The sequence below is a fragment of the Mastigoproctus giganteus genome, chromosome 5 (genome assembly GCF_048544385.1).
Source record: "Mastigoproctus giganteus isolate SK-2022 chromosome 5, ASM4854438v1, whole genome shotgun sequence".
Taxonomy (NCBI): Eukaryota; Metazoa; Arthropoda; class Arachnida; order Uropygi; family Thelyphonidae; genus Mastigoproctus; species Mastigoproctus giganteus.
The window spans coordinates 237,243,500-237,261,998 of record NC_143579.1 but is presented as its reverse complement, the minus strand read 5'-3'; the positions used below and the strand labels follow the sequence as shown (position 1 = coordinate 237,261,998).

Genomic DNA, 18,499 nt, shown 5'->3' with positions numbered 1-18,499 from the left:
TGCTAACTAAGCACTAGGCCTAATTGATCACAAATATAAGCAACAGTATTGGTGGAATGAGGAGGTAGTGAGTTTGGTGAAAGACAAGAAAAGAGCCTATAACAAATGGTTAATGAATAAAAATCAGGAAAATAGAGAAGAATACAAAAGGTGCAATAGAGCAGTTAAAAAGAAAATTGCTGAATCCAAGAATGCAGCATGGAAGGAAAGATTCCAAGAAATTGACAGCTCATTAGGAGGAACACAATCATCTGAAGCCTGGTGAAGCTTGAGAGCACTGAAAACAAACGAATCTCGATAGAATAAAAACTTTATAGATATGCCAACATGGGAAAATCATTATAATAACCTCCTAAACGAAAGACTATCACAGTATTAGAGCATAATTACCCCTTCACCAGTAGATAATAGGGAGATAGAAATTATAAAACATCAAGTTTTTGATTGTGCAAAATTAATGAAGAATAAAAAATCTCCGGGCCCTGGGAACATAGCGATGGAACTAATTAAATATGGATCACCAAGTCTTTTCGATCTGATAGCAGAGCTGATTAACAGATGTATACAGCTAAAGAAAACTCCAAATGAATGGAAAGTAAGTTATATTTCATCCATATATAAAAAAGGAAATAAGCTGGATTCAGGGAACTATAGAGGTTTAAGTGTTAATTGCGCTATGTCCAGACTATACTCTAAAATGCTTCAGTTAAAATTACGAGAGGAGGTAAAGGATAAGATAAGTGAAGAACAAAGTGGATTTAGGTCAGGTCACTCCTGTGTGGACAATCTGTTTGTTCTACAACAGCTGGTGGAGAAAATAAAAGCAAAGAATAAAGATACCGTCTTCGCCTTCATTGATTTAGAAAAGGCTTATGACTCCGTTCCAAGAAAGGAATTATGGAAAGCCCTTCAAAATATGTCAGTTGATCCAGAGCTTGTGGAACTGATCAGGGAATTCTATGATAATGATGTGGCATATATTAAAGTTGGGAGTACTTTATCTAACCCAATCTATCCAACAAAGGGGCTGAGACAAGGATGTAGCCTATCACCTTTATTGTTTAATTTTTTCTTGGAATGTGAATACCAATTAATGACAGATATCTTTGGAGTCTAAAGTTTGCCAATGATCATGTTATCATTGCACAAGAAGCTTATGATTTAGAATATATGTCGAGAAAATTGCATCCTACATATGACTAATGGGGCCTCAATATCAATTTTACAAAGACAGAATTACCTAAGCACAGTGGAACATCCTGATGAATTGAAAGTTACACAGTCTATACATCTAAAACCTGTTGACTTTTTCAATATCTTGGATGCAGATTAACTACGGAAGGATTGGGGAAAGAGGAAGTTTACACAAGAATTCATCAAACTAGGAAGATTCTTAGTGGCCTAAACTCTATACGATGAACAACAATATCTCGCGTAGAACTACATATTGGACAGTCGTCAGTGGAATTGATACTTTGCTACAGATTTGAGGTGTGGACACTGAAAGAGGGTGACAAAAAGAAGCTTAGAGCCCTAGAGATGGACTACCTATGTCAAAGTGCTAGGGCTTCTAGGCTAGAGAGGATAATGAATGAGGAAATAAGATGTATGCAAGCAGATGAAGATAATATAGAACAAATAGAAAATAGGAGGTTGAGATGGTTTTGACATCTGCCAAGCATGAATGAAGTGAGATGGCCTAAAATTATATATGAGTGGATACCACAAGGGAAGAGAAGGTGAAAAACATGGACGGAAGGTGCACTATCAGTCACGAGAAAGAGAAATCTGATTGTTTGTTTGTTTGTTTGTTTATTTGGTTTTTAGGAGCATTAGCAACTAAGGCCATATTGCTCCGGGATAGGCAGTGGTCATTCCCTGACCTTTCCGCATCCTCCGTATTTAGTGGTGACGGGCTCGAACCCTGGTCTAATCAAGAAGCGTGTGCTACGCACTGCTGCTCCTTCCCACCTGGCTACGGAGGTACCGTCTGAAAGCTGAAGACACCCATGTCGGGCAACTATGGAAAATGGGAACGACAAGGCAGCAATCTGCCATATTAAGTCAAGCATAGATAGATTCCATTATATAAATGCAATGGTTGGGCCACATCTTGGATATTGCATATAGACTTGGAGATCCTATTTTAGGAAAGATGTGGACCTGTTGGAGAAAGTACAAACTAAAGAAAATCAGTTAAGAGAATCCACTTGATAAGAATGCACAAAAGAGCATTTTTATCAAGAAGGACTTGAATTTTGTAAGCTAGTGTTTGGAAACAAGACATCTGCAGAATGACTTCAAAGTGTTTAAGGTTTGAAAAGCTGGAAAGGTTTGTGTAAACTGAATGCTGAGAGGGAAATTTTATACTTAGTCACATGACATACACAAGGAAGCATAAATTTAAATTGAGAGGAGGATGACTGTAGACCAGATGTCCAAAAGTTTTCCTTTAGCAAAAGAGTGATTGACTGATTTGGAATGTAGAATGTTTACCTAAATTTAAACAGGAATTTTTGCTTGGTGTAACATAACCGCTGCCTGATCTTGCCACTACTATTACTAATAAACTACCATTCAGATGACTATTCTGCTATTTTGGTGATCAAGTGCTTGTTGGAATAAGAAATTCTCAGTTGGGCTTATATTTAAAAATGCCCTGTTCCCATCCCATTATATGAGTTTTCAATGTGGTCATCTGTTCCAGAATTGCAGCTTAAAAAAAGTTCCTTGGAATCGACCACTTAGTAGTCCACTGGCTTAACAGAGTGGCCAGAAATCCTTTGATAATTTTGAGTCATCCTTTTCTAAAACTTAAAATGTCGCTTCTTGGATGTAATTAATATCTATAAAATATTCTTATTCTTGCAAAACTTGCATGACAGGCATGTTGAATTCCCTCACTGTTGATAATTTTGTATTTTGGCAGAGGCTTCGAAGTACACAGGAAAAGAACCACTTGTTTCAATGCATACTCAGAAATCTGAATTGCCAAACAAGACCAGTTAATATATTGGAAATTTATAACAAATTAAAAATTTATCCATAAATGCATTCGCAAGACAAAATTTTAAGTAAATTTAAGACACTTAGCTGATTTATAGAGCTTCTTAATGTACCGTTATGTAATCGACTTAATAATAATACTAGCAATAAGAGCTTAATTGATGGTACTCACCTCAATTGATCTGCTTAGTTACATGGTATTGAAGTGGAAATTAAGTTTAAAATAAGTTAAAGTAAATAAATATGGAGTAAATAAATATTTAACTTATTTAAAATAAGTTAAAGTAAATAAATAAATTTCATGAAAGTCGCTCGGTGAAGCCAATAGTCACAACGAGCGACTTTCATGAAAAACGTCTTCAGTTGGCAAAGATAGGAGAAAAGGGATTATGTATTTAAAGAATTCCTATGTTCCCATAATGCATTTAGAGACATGTGGGAACTTTACGTGCGTAAGGTTCCAGACCGGTGAAAGGTTGGTTGGAAGTTTCATGTTTAGAACATTAAATTTAGTGTTATGGCGACACCATTCTATGACAAGTGCCTCATGTTGGAAGATTTTGTAACTAGATCCTGATTTAATAATTGCAATGGCCAAATTGATTAGGGGATTGTGGTTGTGAGAGTGCACATGTTGTGTAAGTTTGGTACCGGCTTCATTAGTTCTGAAGCTATTATTGTGGTAATAAGCACGTGTATTGGAAGTTTTTGTGGTGCCATATTTTGCAGTAGTGCTCCTGATGTAGCATGCGTTACAACCGGATTAACATTTAATTAAATATATAACGTTGTTGATGTCGCTTATTGGATATTCATGTGTCTCTTTATATGTATTAAACATGGTCCCTAATTTATTATATGAAGAAAATATTAAATGTTATGTCTGTATTGGTAAACATTTGGTGAAGCTGTCTGGAGAGTCCACTGTGATGGGGGAGGACAATGTGTGTGTGTTTTGTTTGTTGTTCTGGTTGGTGCTATGATTATGTGGGTTATTGACATTATTTCTTGCAATAGAAATTGTGTGTTGAATTAGATGTGAAGGGTATTTCCTAGCTATGAATTTCTTTGTAAAATATTGTAGTTTGGTGGATAAATACCACCATAATTTCTGGGGAAGACATCCTAGCCTCCTTTGATGTCGTTTCTTTATACACCAATGTACATTTACCCTTTACAATCCTTACGTGAACTCCTAACAACAGACAACACTTTAACTAAATGCACTTCCCTTAACATCAACAGCATTTTAGAACTTACCTCGATATTACTTGAAGCTAGGCACTTCCGTTTTCAAGACCAAATATTTGGTCTTCCCGTGGGATTAGGAATTTCAGCTCACTTATCAGAAATCTACTTAGCCACGATCGAAAACCAAGTACTCCAACCTTTTCCTTTGGGTATTAAGCTCTACATGCGGTATGCAGATGACTTGTTATTAATAGGAAACAGAGCCACCATTGATAATCTTTTTATTAAATTCAATACAATACACGAAAGGTTAAAATATACTCTTGAAATAGAAACTGACAATAAAATCAACTTCCTTAACCTCACAATATATAAATTGGGCACCAGGCTAGGAACCAAAATTTATAAAAAAGACACATACACAGGAAAATATCTGCATTTTCAATTGCATCACCCACTCAGTACAAAAAGTTCTCTACAATCAAATCTACAACACCATTAAGTTTAGTTCTTCACAGGACAATTTATACGCCAAACTACAATATCTTGTAGTTGGAGGTGATTATCCCATTATACAATGCAGTGGTCAGGCTACACCTAGAGTACTGTGTACAGGTCTGGAGGCCTCATTTTAGGAAGGATGAGAAGTTGCTAGAATGAGTACAAAGAAGGGCAACAAGATTGGTGAGGGAAACAAAGGGGTGCTCTTACCAAGAAAGTCTTAAGTTCTGCAAATTGTAGAGACTGGAGAGTAGGCCCTGCAAGGTGATATGATTGAGGTGTATAAGGCCTTGAATGGGTTGAGCAAGCTGAATGCTGATGGGATTCTTCCTCTTGCTCAGACTAAGAACCTGAGGGGACACAGATTCAAACTGAGGAAAGATAGTTGTAGAATAGATGTGCAGAAATTTGCCTTTAGCCAGCGGGTAGTTGATTGGTGGAACACGCTTCCATCTTTTGTTGTGGAAGCTAATAGTCTAAATAAATTTAAGGCTGAGCTGGACAGGCATGGAAGGGTGAAATGGGAGGGTTTTTTTTTTTTTTTGGCTGATGCTGCATAAGCATGCTTTCTTGCATCGTATGCCTCTACTAATGCTAATGCTAATCTTACAAAGAAAATACCCTTCACATCAATTCAACACACAATTTCTGTTGTAAGAAATAATGTCAATAACCCACATAATCATAGCACCAATCAGCACAACAAACAAAACACAAGCATTGTCCTCCCCATCACAGTGGACTCGCCAGACAGCTTTGCCAATACAGATATAACGTCAATATTTTCTTCATATAATAAATTAGGAACCATGTTTAATACATATAAAGAGACAATATTTGCAACTTACGCACGTAAAGTTCCCACATGTCGTCTCAATGCATTATGGGAACATAGGAATTCTTTAAATACATAATCCCTTTTCTCCTATCATTGCCAACTGAAGATGTTTTTCACGAAAGTCACTCATTGTGACTATTGGCTTCACCTTGTTCTCATATTAATATTTTATAAATGACTACCAGGGACGAGGTAGTGCACTTCTTCTTCCTTCAGCAAATTTTAATTACAGGTTTTTAACAATTCAGTCTTTATTTATTTTAACTTATTTTAAACTTCATTTCCACTTCAATTCCATGTAACTAAGCAGACCAATTGAGGTGAGTACTGTCAATTAACTCTTATTATTATTAGGTAAATTTAAAAGCAAGTCAAAAAATGCTCTCTCCACTATTATGGAAGAGAATTATCATAAACGGACATCTTTAATAAGGTCAATGCAAAGTGAAAATCAACAGATGCTGTATAATGAACAAAGGTCATATAATAATTCATAAAAATATAACTCATGGTAAATAAGGCTTTGGTAAAAAAAGTAGTCTACTTTTAATTGTAAATAACATTTTACTTGAATAAAATTTACCATGAAAATCTAAATGAATGAATGGAAAATCAAAAACAGCCATATTATAATTCATAGAAATAAATTAAGCTTGCTTCAAATTTCCAGCTGTGGCTTTTACTTGCTAAATAAAATGTTATTTAATATTAAAAGTTGACTCATTTTTTTTTTACCAAAGCCTTGCAGACTCAAGTATAAAATTTCCTAGTTAATGGCTGTATTGATGTTTTTGATTAATAAAGTGAGTTTAATATTTACAATAATTCTGAATTAACTGCTATGCTTACCTTTTTCTGAAGATACTTCAACATTTAAGGGAGCTTTAGCAGATTTGGTAGCATCAACAGTGAATGTCTGAGGAACATTCTCACGGCAGTTTTTAGGTTCTAGTCCAGGCCCAAAGGCTTTTACCTTGGATGCATCAACAGTGGCAGATACTGGTACTTTAAAAGGACTTCCTAAAAATAAAAGATGGGCATAACTAATTATAATAAATATATCTGCACTTATTTTATAAGTGCATAAGAAGAAAAGCATAAAGTTATGTGAACAAATATCACTAATGCTGTACAAACAATAAAAAACACAATGAAATGGTTTAAGAAAATAAAATTATTTTCTAAAATTAATTCTATTAATGAAATTTTATAGTTTACTAGTGTGCTTTAGTATTTTTCAGGGGTAGAATATCTAAACTTTTTCAGCCGCTTAAATACATTTACCATTTTGTTATACATGTACAGCAAAATGGTAGTTAAATTCACTAATTTGAATAACCTATATATATATTTGTTTTTATGCTAAATACATTAAGATCCACCAAAATCGATTAATGTGAATTACACATTACACTATAATAACAAATTAAATACACACACATACAAAAAAGAGAGAGAGAGAAAGAGAAAATTATAATTCCTGAATTATTACTTCATAAATATTAAATAATGCATTATTAAAGGGTTAAACCATTACTAACAGGTAAGGATTAGCAGCTGTAAAGACTAAAGGAATTATCTATATTAGATTTAGTGTTCTTCAGTATGTTATTATTTTATTTATACTACAGAAGGTGGTCCAGTTCAAACCATTTACACAAGTAAAACTTTTAATTCAAAAAACAAAAGTGCCCAAAAACATTAAGACGACAAATAAAAAAAAACAATGTGGTCTTTTCTTGTAATGCTCCAAAGCTTTTATTTTACACAGTCTCTGTAGAATTCTATCATTGTTTATGATACTTGTTAATGGTAATATTTATTTTTTGATGTTAATTTCTCCTGAACAGCTTATAACTGCTCAAAGAACTGTTCAGGTGATATTTTCCTTGATAGGAAATTTCTTAGATTTTTCCAATTCTTTCCACATTGGTTCTTAGTTTGGAGATAAGTTGGCCAGGTCGTCATCACACACACACACACACACACACACTAATAAATATCAGTACTTACTCTCCCTCCCCAAAAAAAGTTTTAACACACAGTTTTGTGGTAGGGATATTGTCCTGTTCAAAAACAAGGTTCCATTTCATAAATCTGCATTAGAATTAGAAGACAGGCATTATACTTCTAGACATTAGAAGGCATTATATCTAATTATAGTGTTAAAATAAAGTTTCTAAATTACAGATGTGCTAACATGGGTTACTGTAAAAATTCAGTTGTTAATTTTTACAGTACAGGAGGTACATTTAATGCCAAAATTTTTACTTTAAAAATGATTCATCTGCTAAAATACTTTATATAATAATAAAATAAATATATACAATGATACTATATTTTAAAAAGAGTTTTTATTCTTATATTTGTATAAAATGTTTTATGTTTTGATAAAAAATTTTATCAATATTTTGGCTATAATTAATCCAGTTATGGATGTTATCAACTTGTTACAGTTTGCAGAATATATTATTGATAGAGCTATACAGCTTTTTATCATCAACATATGTTAGAAGACTAGTGTCATTAGTAACAGCACCATTTAAGTTATTAAAAAAAAAACAGTGAAAAAGAAGCAGACTCAAAGGTGGCTTTAGAAAGCTTTGCAGCCACTCTCATGCAGGACCAGCTATTCCAAGATGGTTTAATGTATTTGTTAATGCCATCAATAGCTAAGTCAATGTAAATTACACCATTTGCACATTATCATTTTAAAACATTTTTAAATTCAATGTCAAACATTAATGAATTTGTAAGGCATATCTTCAGATTATAAAGCCATGATGGCATTCATGAAAGGTATTTCTAAATGCAGCTGATAGTTTATTGCACACTTAATTTAATAATTTTAGCCAGAGCCTTTAAATTATGAAATGGTCAATAGTCCCTAGCATTATTAAGAATGCCCTTTTTAAACAGAGGTGTTATATGGGTCATTTTTAGATTTTTAGGAAACACTATTGCTAAGGGAGATATTTATGAGTTGTAATAAGTGTGGAAGCACAGTTACAAAAGCTTTTCTTCCAGGACATAGGAAGATTATCCAGATACTGCTGTTAGCTAAGGGAAAGTGATTGATGGCATTTAAAAGTAAATCAGAGCTAACTTTGAAGTTGGTAACAAGAATTTTCAGAGAGGTCTGTATTTGATAGGCTAACACCATAATCATAAAGTTGATTACATCAGTTTACAGAGTCTCTAAGCAGTGGTACTTGATAAGTCAACTAATCCTAGTCTTTGGTGATCCCTTTCCAGTATCTCCAGGGCTTATGGTCAGAGTTAGGAAGAGCATACCCTTCTGGATATTACTGAGATAGTGTGTGTGTGTGTGTGTGTGTGTGTGTGTGTGTGTGTGTGTGTGTGTGTGTGTGTGTGTGTGTGTGTGTGTGTGTTCTTTCTTGGCTAGAAACTTCAGTGTCTTCCTCTGTTCTGAAAATCCTGCTCAACCCATTCAAGGCTTTATACACCTCAGTCAGATCACCTTGCAGGAGCCTACTCTCCAGACACTGCAATTTGCAGAACTAAAGCCTTTCTTGGTAAGACCACCCTTTCTTTCTCTTCACCAATCTTGTTTCCCTTCTGTGTACTTGCTCAAGCAACTCTACATCCTTCCTAAAATGAGGCCTCCAGACCTGTACACAGTACTCAAGGCATGGCCTGACCATTGCCTTATACAAAGGGATAATCACTTCCTTTTCCCTACTAGCAAAATTCCTGTATATCATTGACAACACACACCCGATGACCTCCTCTGACACCCTGTCTGCACTGCTCAGAAAACTCCATATCTGACTGCACAATTACTCCAAGGTCTTTTTCATTTTCTATCACCCTAAGTGTAAAACCACAGAGTTGGTATGTTTCTCTGGGGTTACTTCTACCCATATGCAGTACTTTACATTTGTCGATGTTAAACTTCAATTTCCACTTCTCAGCTCATCTGCCCAAATTTTCTAGATCTTGTTGCAGTAGCACACTGCCATTAAAAGCCCTGCCAACCTTTCTATCGTCTACAAACTTTGACATTAAGCCTGATATACCTTCATCAATATCATTGATAAATATACAAAACAACAGTGGGCCCAACATCAAACCCTGGGGAATTCCACTAGTAACATTAGTCCACGAAGAGCAGCATCCATTGATTACCACTCTGTCTTCTCCCACTCAGCCACCCTTTTATCCATTGTAGCAACTTACCCTTAATACTATATTGCTCCAATTTGTACAGTGGTCTTCCATGCACAACAGTATCAAAAGCTTTCATATATTTATTACCCATGCTGTGTCTGAATTATTACTGCAGTCTTGTCTAGATAATCCTGCAATGCATCTTTAATCAGTAATACCATATCCCCGGAACAGAAGTTAAACTAACTGGTCTGTAATTACTCGTGTCACCCTTAGATCCTCCTTTGTGAAATGGAGATACATTTGCACATCTCCAGGTTTATATGATTCTGAGAGGGATTTGTAAAATGAATGAAGGTGTAATTATCACTGTTATAAAGAATTCCAAAACTAGGGACCATAAATAAAAATTACAGGGGTTGAAGTTTAGGTTAGATTATAGGAAGTTTTCTTTTAGCCAGCAAGTCATTGATTGTTGGAACAAGTTTCATTCAGAGGTAGTTGAGGCTGACAGTTTAAAGAAATTCAAAGGTCAACTAGATAGTTACCTGTGTGAGGAGGGAAGCATATAATTTGTATTTTCTTATCTACTTGTTTTTTTTTTGCTTTCTTGCACTATATGGCAAATACTATTAGCATTAGTAGAGGCATATGATGCAAGAAAGCAAGCTTATGCAGCATCAGCAAAAAAAAAAAAAAAAAAAAAAACACGTGCCCATTTCACCCTTCCGTTCGTTCCAAGTAACTGTCCAGCTCAGCCTTAAATTTATTTAGGCTATCAACTTCCACAACAATGGATGGAAATCTGTTCCACCAACCAACCAACAACCCGCTGGCTAAAGGCAATCTTCCGCACATCTATCCGACATCTGTCTTTCCTCAATTTGAATCAGCATTGGGCATGCTCAAACCATTCAAGGCTTTATACACCTCAATCAGATCAGCTCGCAGGTGCCTAGTCTCCAGACACTGTAATTTGCAAAATTTAAGCCTTTCTTCGTAAGAGCAACCCTTTGTTCCATTCCATAATCTTGTCGTCCTTCTCTCTACTCGTTCCAACAGCTCCACATCCTTCTTAAAATGAGGCCTCCAGACGTGTCTACAGTAATCAACCATTGCCTTATATATAAGGGGATAATCACCTCCTTATCCCTGCTAGAAATATTCCTGTATATCATTGACAAGACACTATGCGCTACTCTTGCAGACTGTCTGCACCACTCAGAAAACTTCATATCTGCCTGAAAAATTACCCCCAGGTCCTTTTCGTTCTCTACCACTGTCAGTGTAGTACCACAGAGTTGATACGTCACTCTGGGATTAGCATTAGTAGAGGCATTTGATGCAAGAAAGCAAGCTTATGCAGCATCAGCCAAAAAAAAAAAAAAAAAAAAAAACCCACTTCACCCCTCTGTTCGTTCAAAATACCTGTCCAGCTGAGCCTTAAACTTATTTAGGCTATCAACCTCCACTACAAGGGATGGAAGTCTGTTCCACCAACCAACCACCCGCTGGCTAAAGGCAAATTTCTGCACGTCTATCCTGCATCTGTCTTTCCTCAATTTGAATTTATGCCCTCTCAGGTGATTATTCTGAGCTAGAGGAAGAATCCCATCAGCATTGAGCATGCTCAAACCATTCAAGGCTTTATACACCTCTATCAGATCACCTCACTGGTGCCTAGTCTCCAGACACTGTAATTTGCAAAAATTAAGCCTTTCTTCGTAAGAGCACCCCTTTGTTCCATTCACTAATCTTGTTGCCCTTCTCTGTACTCGTTCCAGCAGCTCTACATCCTTCTTGAAATGAGGCCTCCAGACCTGTACACAGTACTCTAGGTGTGGCCTGACCATTGCCTTATACAAGGAAATAATCATCTCCTTATCCCTGCTGGAAAAATTCCTGTATATCATTGACAATACACCATGAGCTACTCTTGCAGCCCGTCTGCACTGCTCAGAGAACTTCATATCTGCCTGCACAACCACCCCCAAGTCCCTTTCATTCTCTACCACTGTCAGTGTAGTACCACAGAGTTGATACGTTGCTCTGGGGTTGCTGTTTCCCATGTGTAGTACTTTACATTTGTCAATGTTAAACTTCATTTGCCACCTCTCAGCCCATCTGCTCAACCTTTCCAGATCCTGTTGCAGCAGCATAGTGGCAGTAGTGTCCTTGACAACCCTGCCAACCTTTGTATCGTCTGCAAACTTGGACATTAAGCTTGATATACCATCATCAATATCTTTTATAAATACAGAAAACAATAATGGACCCAACACTGAGCCCTGAGGGACTCCACTAATAACATTAGTCCACGATGAGCAGTGTCCATTGATTACCACTCTGTCTTCTCCCCCTCAACCACCCCTTTATCCATAGCAGCAATTTGCCTCCAATGTCACACTGCTCCAATTTGTGTAGCAGTCTTCCATGTGCAACAGTATCAAAAGCCTTTCTAAGATCCAAGTATATAATATCAAAGTTATTCCCTGCATCCAGTTCTTTTGTGACTGCATCATAGTATCCAATCAAATTGGTCAGGCAAGACTTCCCCTTAACAAAGCCATGCTGTGTCTGAGCTATAACTGAAGTCTTGTCTAAATGATCCTGCAGTGCTTCTTTAACCAGTGCCTCCATTAATTTTCCTGGAACAGAAGTTAAGCTCACAGGTCTATAATTACTTGTGTCAGCCTTTGATCCTCCTTTGTGAACTGGGGTCACATTTGCACATTTCCAGTCTATGGGTACCTCCCCTAAGTCCAAGGAAGCTCTCATAATTATGGCTAAGGGTTTGCTTACTTCCTTTGCTGCCTCCTTTAATATAACCGGATAGATCCCATCCACCCCAGGTGCCTTTCTTGTGTTTATCTTCAACAATTTCTCCTCCACTTTACTCCCAGTTATTTCAAGATTCTGTAGCTTACTGCTAGAGTTGAATACACCTCTGGCATTCCCCTCGCTGAATAACTCCTCATGTGTGAATGTCGATGCAAAATATTCATTTAGTTTGTTAGCTACCTGAGCAGGATCATCAACAGTTGACCCATCAATATCAAGTGGACCAATCTGATTCATCCCCTTCCTTCTAGAGTTTACATAAGTAAAGAACTCTTTGCTGTTTTTCTTTGCATCCCTTGCCAAGGATTTCTCGTAATCTGCCTTCGCCTGCCTAACCTCCTTTGTAACTTGGTTGCATATCAACTTGTATCTATCATAGGCTTCTGTGTCATGTGTTAATTTGTAAGTATCCCATGCATTTTTCTTCTCTGCCATATGCCTCATTAGTTCATCTGACATCCATTTTGGCCTAAATTTGCCTTTAGCCAGCGGGTGGTTGGTAGGTGGAACAGACTTCCATCCCTTGTCGTGGAAGTTGATAGCCTAAATAAGTTTAAGGCTCAGCTGGACAGGTATTTCGAACGAACAGAGGGGTGAAGTGGAAGTGGTTATTTTTATTTATTTATGTTACTTTTTTTTTTTTTATTTTGGCTGATGCTGCACAAGCTTGCTTTCTTGCATCATATGCCTCTACTAATGCTAAATGCTAAAAAATGCTAAAAATGAGCGGTGTCCATTGATTACAACTCTGTCTTCTCCCACTCAACCACCCCTTTATCCATAGCAGCAATTTGCCTCCAATGCCACACTGCTCCAATATGTGCAGCAGTCTTCCATGTGCAACAGTATCAAAAGCCTTTCTAAGATCCAAATATATGTCAAAGTTATTCCCTGCATCCAGTTCCTTTGTGGCCACATCATAGTATCCAATCAAATTGGTCAGGAAAGGCTTTCCCTTAACAAAACCATGCTGTGTCCAAGCTAAAACTGAAGTCTCGTCTAGATGATCCTGCAGTGCTTCTTTAACCAATGCCTCCATTAATTTTCCTGGAACAAACGTTAAACTAACGGGTCTATAATTACTTGTGTTGCCCTTTGATCCTCCTTTGTGATTTGGGGTCAGATTTGCACATCTCCAGTCCATGGGTACCTTTCCTGAGTCGAAGGAAGTTCTCATAATTATGGCTAAGGGTCTGCTTACTTCCTTTGCTGCCTCCTTTAATATAACTGGATAGATCCCGTCCACCACGGGTGCCTTTTTTATGTTTATCTTCAACAATTTCTCCTCCACTTTCGTCTCAGTTATTATAAAATCATCCAGCTCACTGCCAGAGTTTAACTCACCACCTCATGGGTAAATGTAGATGCAAAATACCCATAGTTTGTTAGCCACCTGAGCAGGATCATCAACAGTTGAACCATCAATATCCAGTGGACCAATCTGATTCATCCCTTTGCTTCTAGAGTTTACATAGGTAAAGAACTCTGTTGTTTTTCTTTACATCCTTTGCCAAGGATTTGTCATAATCTGCCTTTGTCTGCCTAATCTCCTTTGTGACTTGGTTACAGACCAGCTTATATCTATCATTGGCTTCCATGTCACCCATTAATTAATATGTATACCATGCATTTTTCTTCTCTGCCACATGTCTCATTAGTTCATCTGACATCCATTTATGCCTAAACCTTGAACAATATTTGTTAGTTGGTATGTAAAGCCTAGTAGCTTCCAAGATAAGTTCTTTGAATGCTTTCCATTTTGAATTTGCTGTTGATAACATCATCAGTTGGTTCCACCATATAGAATTTAAATACTGTCTCAGACCGCCGTAGTCACCTTTATGAAAGCAAAAACTCTTCCCTTTACCCCTGATGGTAGTTACCTCTGAGTAAATCCCACTTCAGCACACTGTGATCACTGCCACCTAGTGGTTCCTTTATCTTCAGATTCTTAATGCATGAAGAATCACTACTGATAATCATATCAAGAGTATTACTCCCTGTAGTTGCCTCCCAAACATGCTGATGTAGAAAACAACAATCCAATAAATCCACAAAAGCCTTGCTAGTGTGTGAGTGACCAACCCACAGATTCCAGTCAATATCTGGGAAATTAAAATTTCCCCATTATAAGACTGTGATTTACTGGCCCACTCTATTTCCCTGTACAATTCCTTATTATACTCATCAGAGTCATTAGGCCTATAACACACTCCTACTGACAACACTGCACTGTCCAGCGATGTCGACTGGCTTCACTTCCTTGGATTTTATGTGTTTCTTAACTAATAGTATAACCCCTCCTCCCTTCCTATCTTGTCTATCCCTCCTGTACACATTGTACTCCCCAAATTCCAGTTCTGCATTCCTTATATCTGTGTGACACCACGTCTCTGATATCCCAACAATATCTGCCTTTGAGCAATACCTCAAATTCATCAAATTTATTTACCAAACTCCTAACATTGGCGTACATGCACCTGTTACTATTCCTAACTACCCTAACGCAACCCATGTGTTTACTTGTACCGCAATGACTCCCAGCAGGCTCTGAAATACCCTGAATCTTGTTTTCCAAGTTGCTGCTCATTCCAATAGAAGCGATGCAAGAATCACTTTCACCTCTGGCAGTGGCTACTGTTAATCTATTAGTCCTTGTATCCCCCCAAGCTAGCAGTTTTCCAATCCACCTAACACTGCCTCAATAGCATCAGCAAATATTCTTGCACCCTTTCTATTTAAGTGTATCCCATCCCTGTAGAAGCAGTCTCTTCTGTTAACAAGTACAGACCAGACTGAAAAAAATTCAACCCCTTGAGCCTTGCACAATCTTTCCAGAGCCAAATTGATTGACAAGGCTCTCATCATATACTCCCACCTACCGTATCTGGGCAGACACTTTCAAATTCAACCCTAATTCAAATCTGAATATTACTGGATCCAATTCTAAAGTAAAAGCTTTATAATCTGAACAGAATAAGGGTTTGGTATACAGGCAGTTCTCGCTTTACAAGTTCCCGGGTTTACAAGTTTTTTTTCCCAAGTATCAACAAAATCGAAAATATGAACATTAATTGCAAAAAACGAATGTTAAACATTCATAAATACTTCATTCCAAACCACATGCATAGCTATACAATACAGTGTACCCCGCTTTATGATATTAATCAGTTCAAGAGACACCATCATATCGTTAAAATACTGTAATGTGAACCCAATAACACATTGTTTTTTGGTAATTCGTTTCAAGATCTCGGAAGTTGAAATTTTTGCTGTATAACTAAGTTATTTATCTCTCTAAAATGTCATTTTTAAGGTCATGAGCGTGACCTTTAGGCCATATAAAAGTTCGTGAGCATGGTTTGTAAATTGTATTAGTTACCAATTCAAATCATTAAAATGCACTACACTTTTCATCGTTATCATATGTTCCGTTATAAGAATCAATTTTGAACGGCTTTGTGATATTTTTCTAAAGCACATTTCTGAGGTCATGACCATAAAACAATAAAAACAATTTGCACTTTCCGGTTTAATGGGCTTTTCTGTTAGTGCAATCGATTATAAATGGGTAGTAAATTCCATACTATTTATTGCATTTGAGAAAATATCGATAGCTGGAATTGTGTGGTTTTTTTACGTTATTATGGTGAAATGTGTTTCCCCTTTACGGAAATCTTCAATCATATAAAAAATATAAATAAATTTTCAGAATCTTCTCTTCATTCCTTTTTTTAAGCTTTGTAAACTTGTTACTTCATGCGAATCGTGTTAATTGTAATTTGTGTGTGCTGTTAAAAAATGCTTATGCATGCAATCATGAAATTTATAATTAAAAGAGAAGATTATCTTGGAAACAAATGCCTCTTGAAACATTTCTGAAGAAGACAACTCCTTGTGCAACAAACCAATGAGTGCCGAGCGAATAATGAGTGATCAACGAGTGTAGTCGTAGTAGTGGCACATGATGCAAGAAAGCAAGTGTAGGAGCTTATGCAGCATCAGCCAAAAAAAAAAAAAAAAAAAAATCACACCATTCCCTCCAAATGCCTGTCCAGTTCCTCCTTAAATTTATTTAACCTATCAACTTCCACAACGACAGATGGAAGTTTGTTCCAGCAATTAACCACCCGCTGGCTAAAGGAAAGTTTCCGCACATCTATTCTACATCTGTCCTTTCTTAATTTGAATTTATGTCCCCGTAGGTTCGTAATCTGAACAAGTGGAAGGATTCCATCAGAATTCAGCGTACTCAACCCATTCAAGGCCTTATAGACCTCAATCAGATCACCGCGCAGGTGCCTAGTCTCCAGCCACTGCAATTTGCAGAACTTAAGCCTCTCTTGGTAAGAGAATCCCTTCATTCCCCTCACCAATCGTGTTGCTCTTCTCTGTACACGCTCAAGCAAATCTACATCCTTCCTAAAATGAGGCCTCCAGACCTGTACGCAGTACTCAAGGCGTGGCCTGACCATTGCCTTATACAGAGGGACAATCACCTCCTTTTCCCTGCTAGAAAAATTCCTATATATCATTGACAAAACCCCATGACCTGCCCTAGCAGCCTGTCTGCATTGCTCAGAAAACTTCATATCTGACTGCACAATTACTCCCAGGTCTTTTTCATTTTCTACCACCTTAAGTGTAGTACCACATAGTTGGTACGTTCCTCTGGGGTTACTTCTACCCATATGCAGTACTTTGCATTTGTCAAGGTTGAACTTCAGTTGCCACTTCTTAGCCCATCTGCCCAAATTATCTAGATCCTGTTGCAGTAGCACACTGCCATTACTGTCATTAACAACCCTGCCAACCTTTGTATCATCTGAAAACTTCGACATTAAGCCTGATATACCTTCATCAATATCATTGATAAATACACAAAACAACAGTGGACCCAACACCGAACCCTGTGGGACTCCACTAATAACATTAGTCCACGAAGAGCAGCACCCACTGATTACCACCCTCTGTCTTCTCCCACTTAACCATCCTTTTATCCATTGTAGCAACTTACCCTTAATACCATTCTGCTCCAATTTGTACAGTAGTCTTCCATGCGCAACAGTGTCAAAAGCTTTCCTGAAATCCAAGTATATGATATCAAAATTATTTTTTGCATCCAGTTCCTTTGTGACCACATCATAATAACCAATCAAATTTGTCAGACAAGACTTTCCCTTAACAAACCCATGCTGTGTTTGAATTATTGCTGCAGTCTTGTCTAGATGATCCTGCAATGCATCTTTAACCAGTGACTCCATTATTTTACCCGGAACAGAAGTTAAACTAACTGGTCTGTAATTACTCGTGTCACCCTTCGATCCACCTTTGTGAATTGGGGACACATTTGCACATCTCCAGTCCGTGGGAACCTCCCCTGAGTCCAAGGATGCTCTCATAATTATGGCTAAGGGTTTGCTTAGTTGCTTTGCCGCCTCCTTTAAAATAACTGGATAGATCCCATCCACCCCAGGTGCCTTTCTTATGTTTAACTTCAACAATTTCTCCTCCACTTTGCTCTCAGTTATTACAATATCATTAAGCACACTGCTACAATTTGATAACCTTCTTCCATTTTCAAACTGTAATAATTCCTCACGTGTGAATGTAGATGCAAAATACTCATTCAGTTTGTTTGCTATTTGAGCAGGATTATCAACAGTCGAACCATCGATGTCAAGTGGACCAATCATATTCATCCCCTTCCTTTTAGAGTTTATATAAGTAAAGAAATCCTTGCTGTTTTTCTTAGCATCTTTTGCCAAAGATTTCTCGTAATCCGCCTTCGCCTGCCGAACCTCCTTTGTGACCTGATTACAGACTAGCTTATATCTGCCACAGGCTTCTGCGTCACCTGATAATTTATATGCATCCCATGCATTTTTCTTCTCTGTCACGAGTCTCATTAGTTCATTTGATAACCATTTTTTTTTTTTTTTTTTTTTTTTTATGAGAACCCCAAACACGAGAAGTATTAGAACCTATAGT

The 18,499-nt window shown here is 37.1% G+C and overlaps 1 protein-coding gene across 4 annotated transcripts in view; it reads right to left on the bottom strand.

Annotated features, from left to right (window-relative positions):
• Nucleotides 1-18,499, bottom strand: part of LOC150086308 (filamin-A-like) — a 470,984-nt gene that overhangs the window by 172,920 nt on the left and 279,565 nt on the right. For all 4 annotated transcript variants that reach the window (XM_090374465.1, XM_090374466.1, XM_090374467.1 and 1 more), the window contains one exon: nt 6,386-6,556. In XM_090374465.1, coding sequence (XP_090230591.1) covers nt 6,386-6,556 — 171 coding nt within the window. The remainder of the gene's footprint in view (nt 1-6,385; nt 6,557-18,499) is intronic.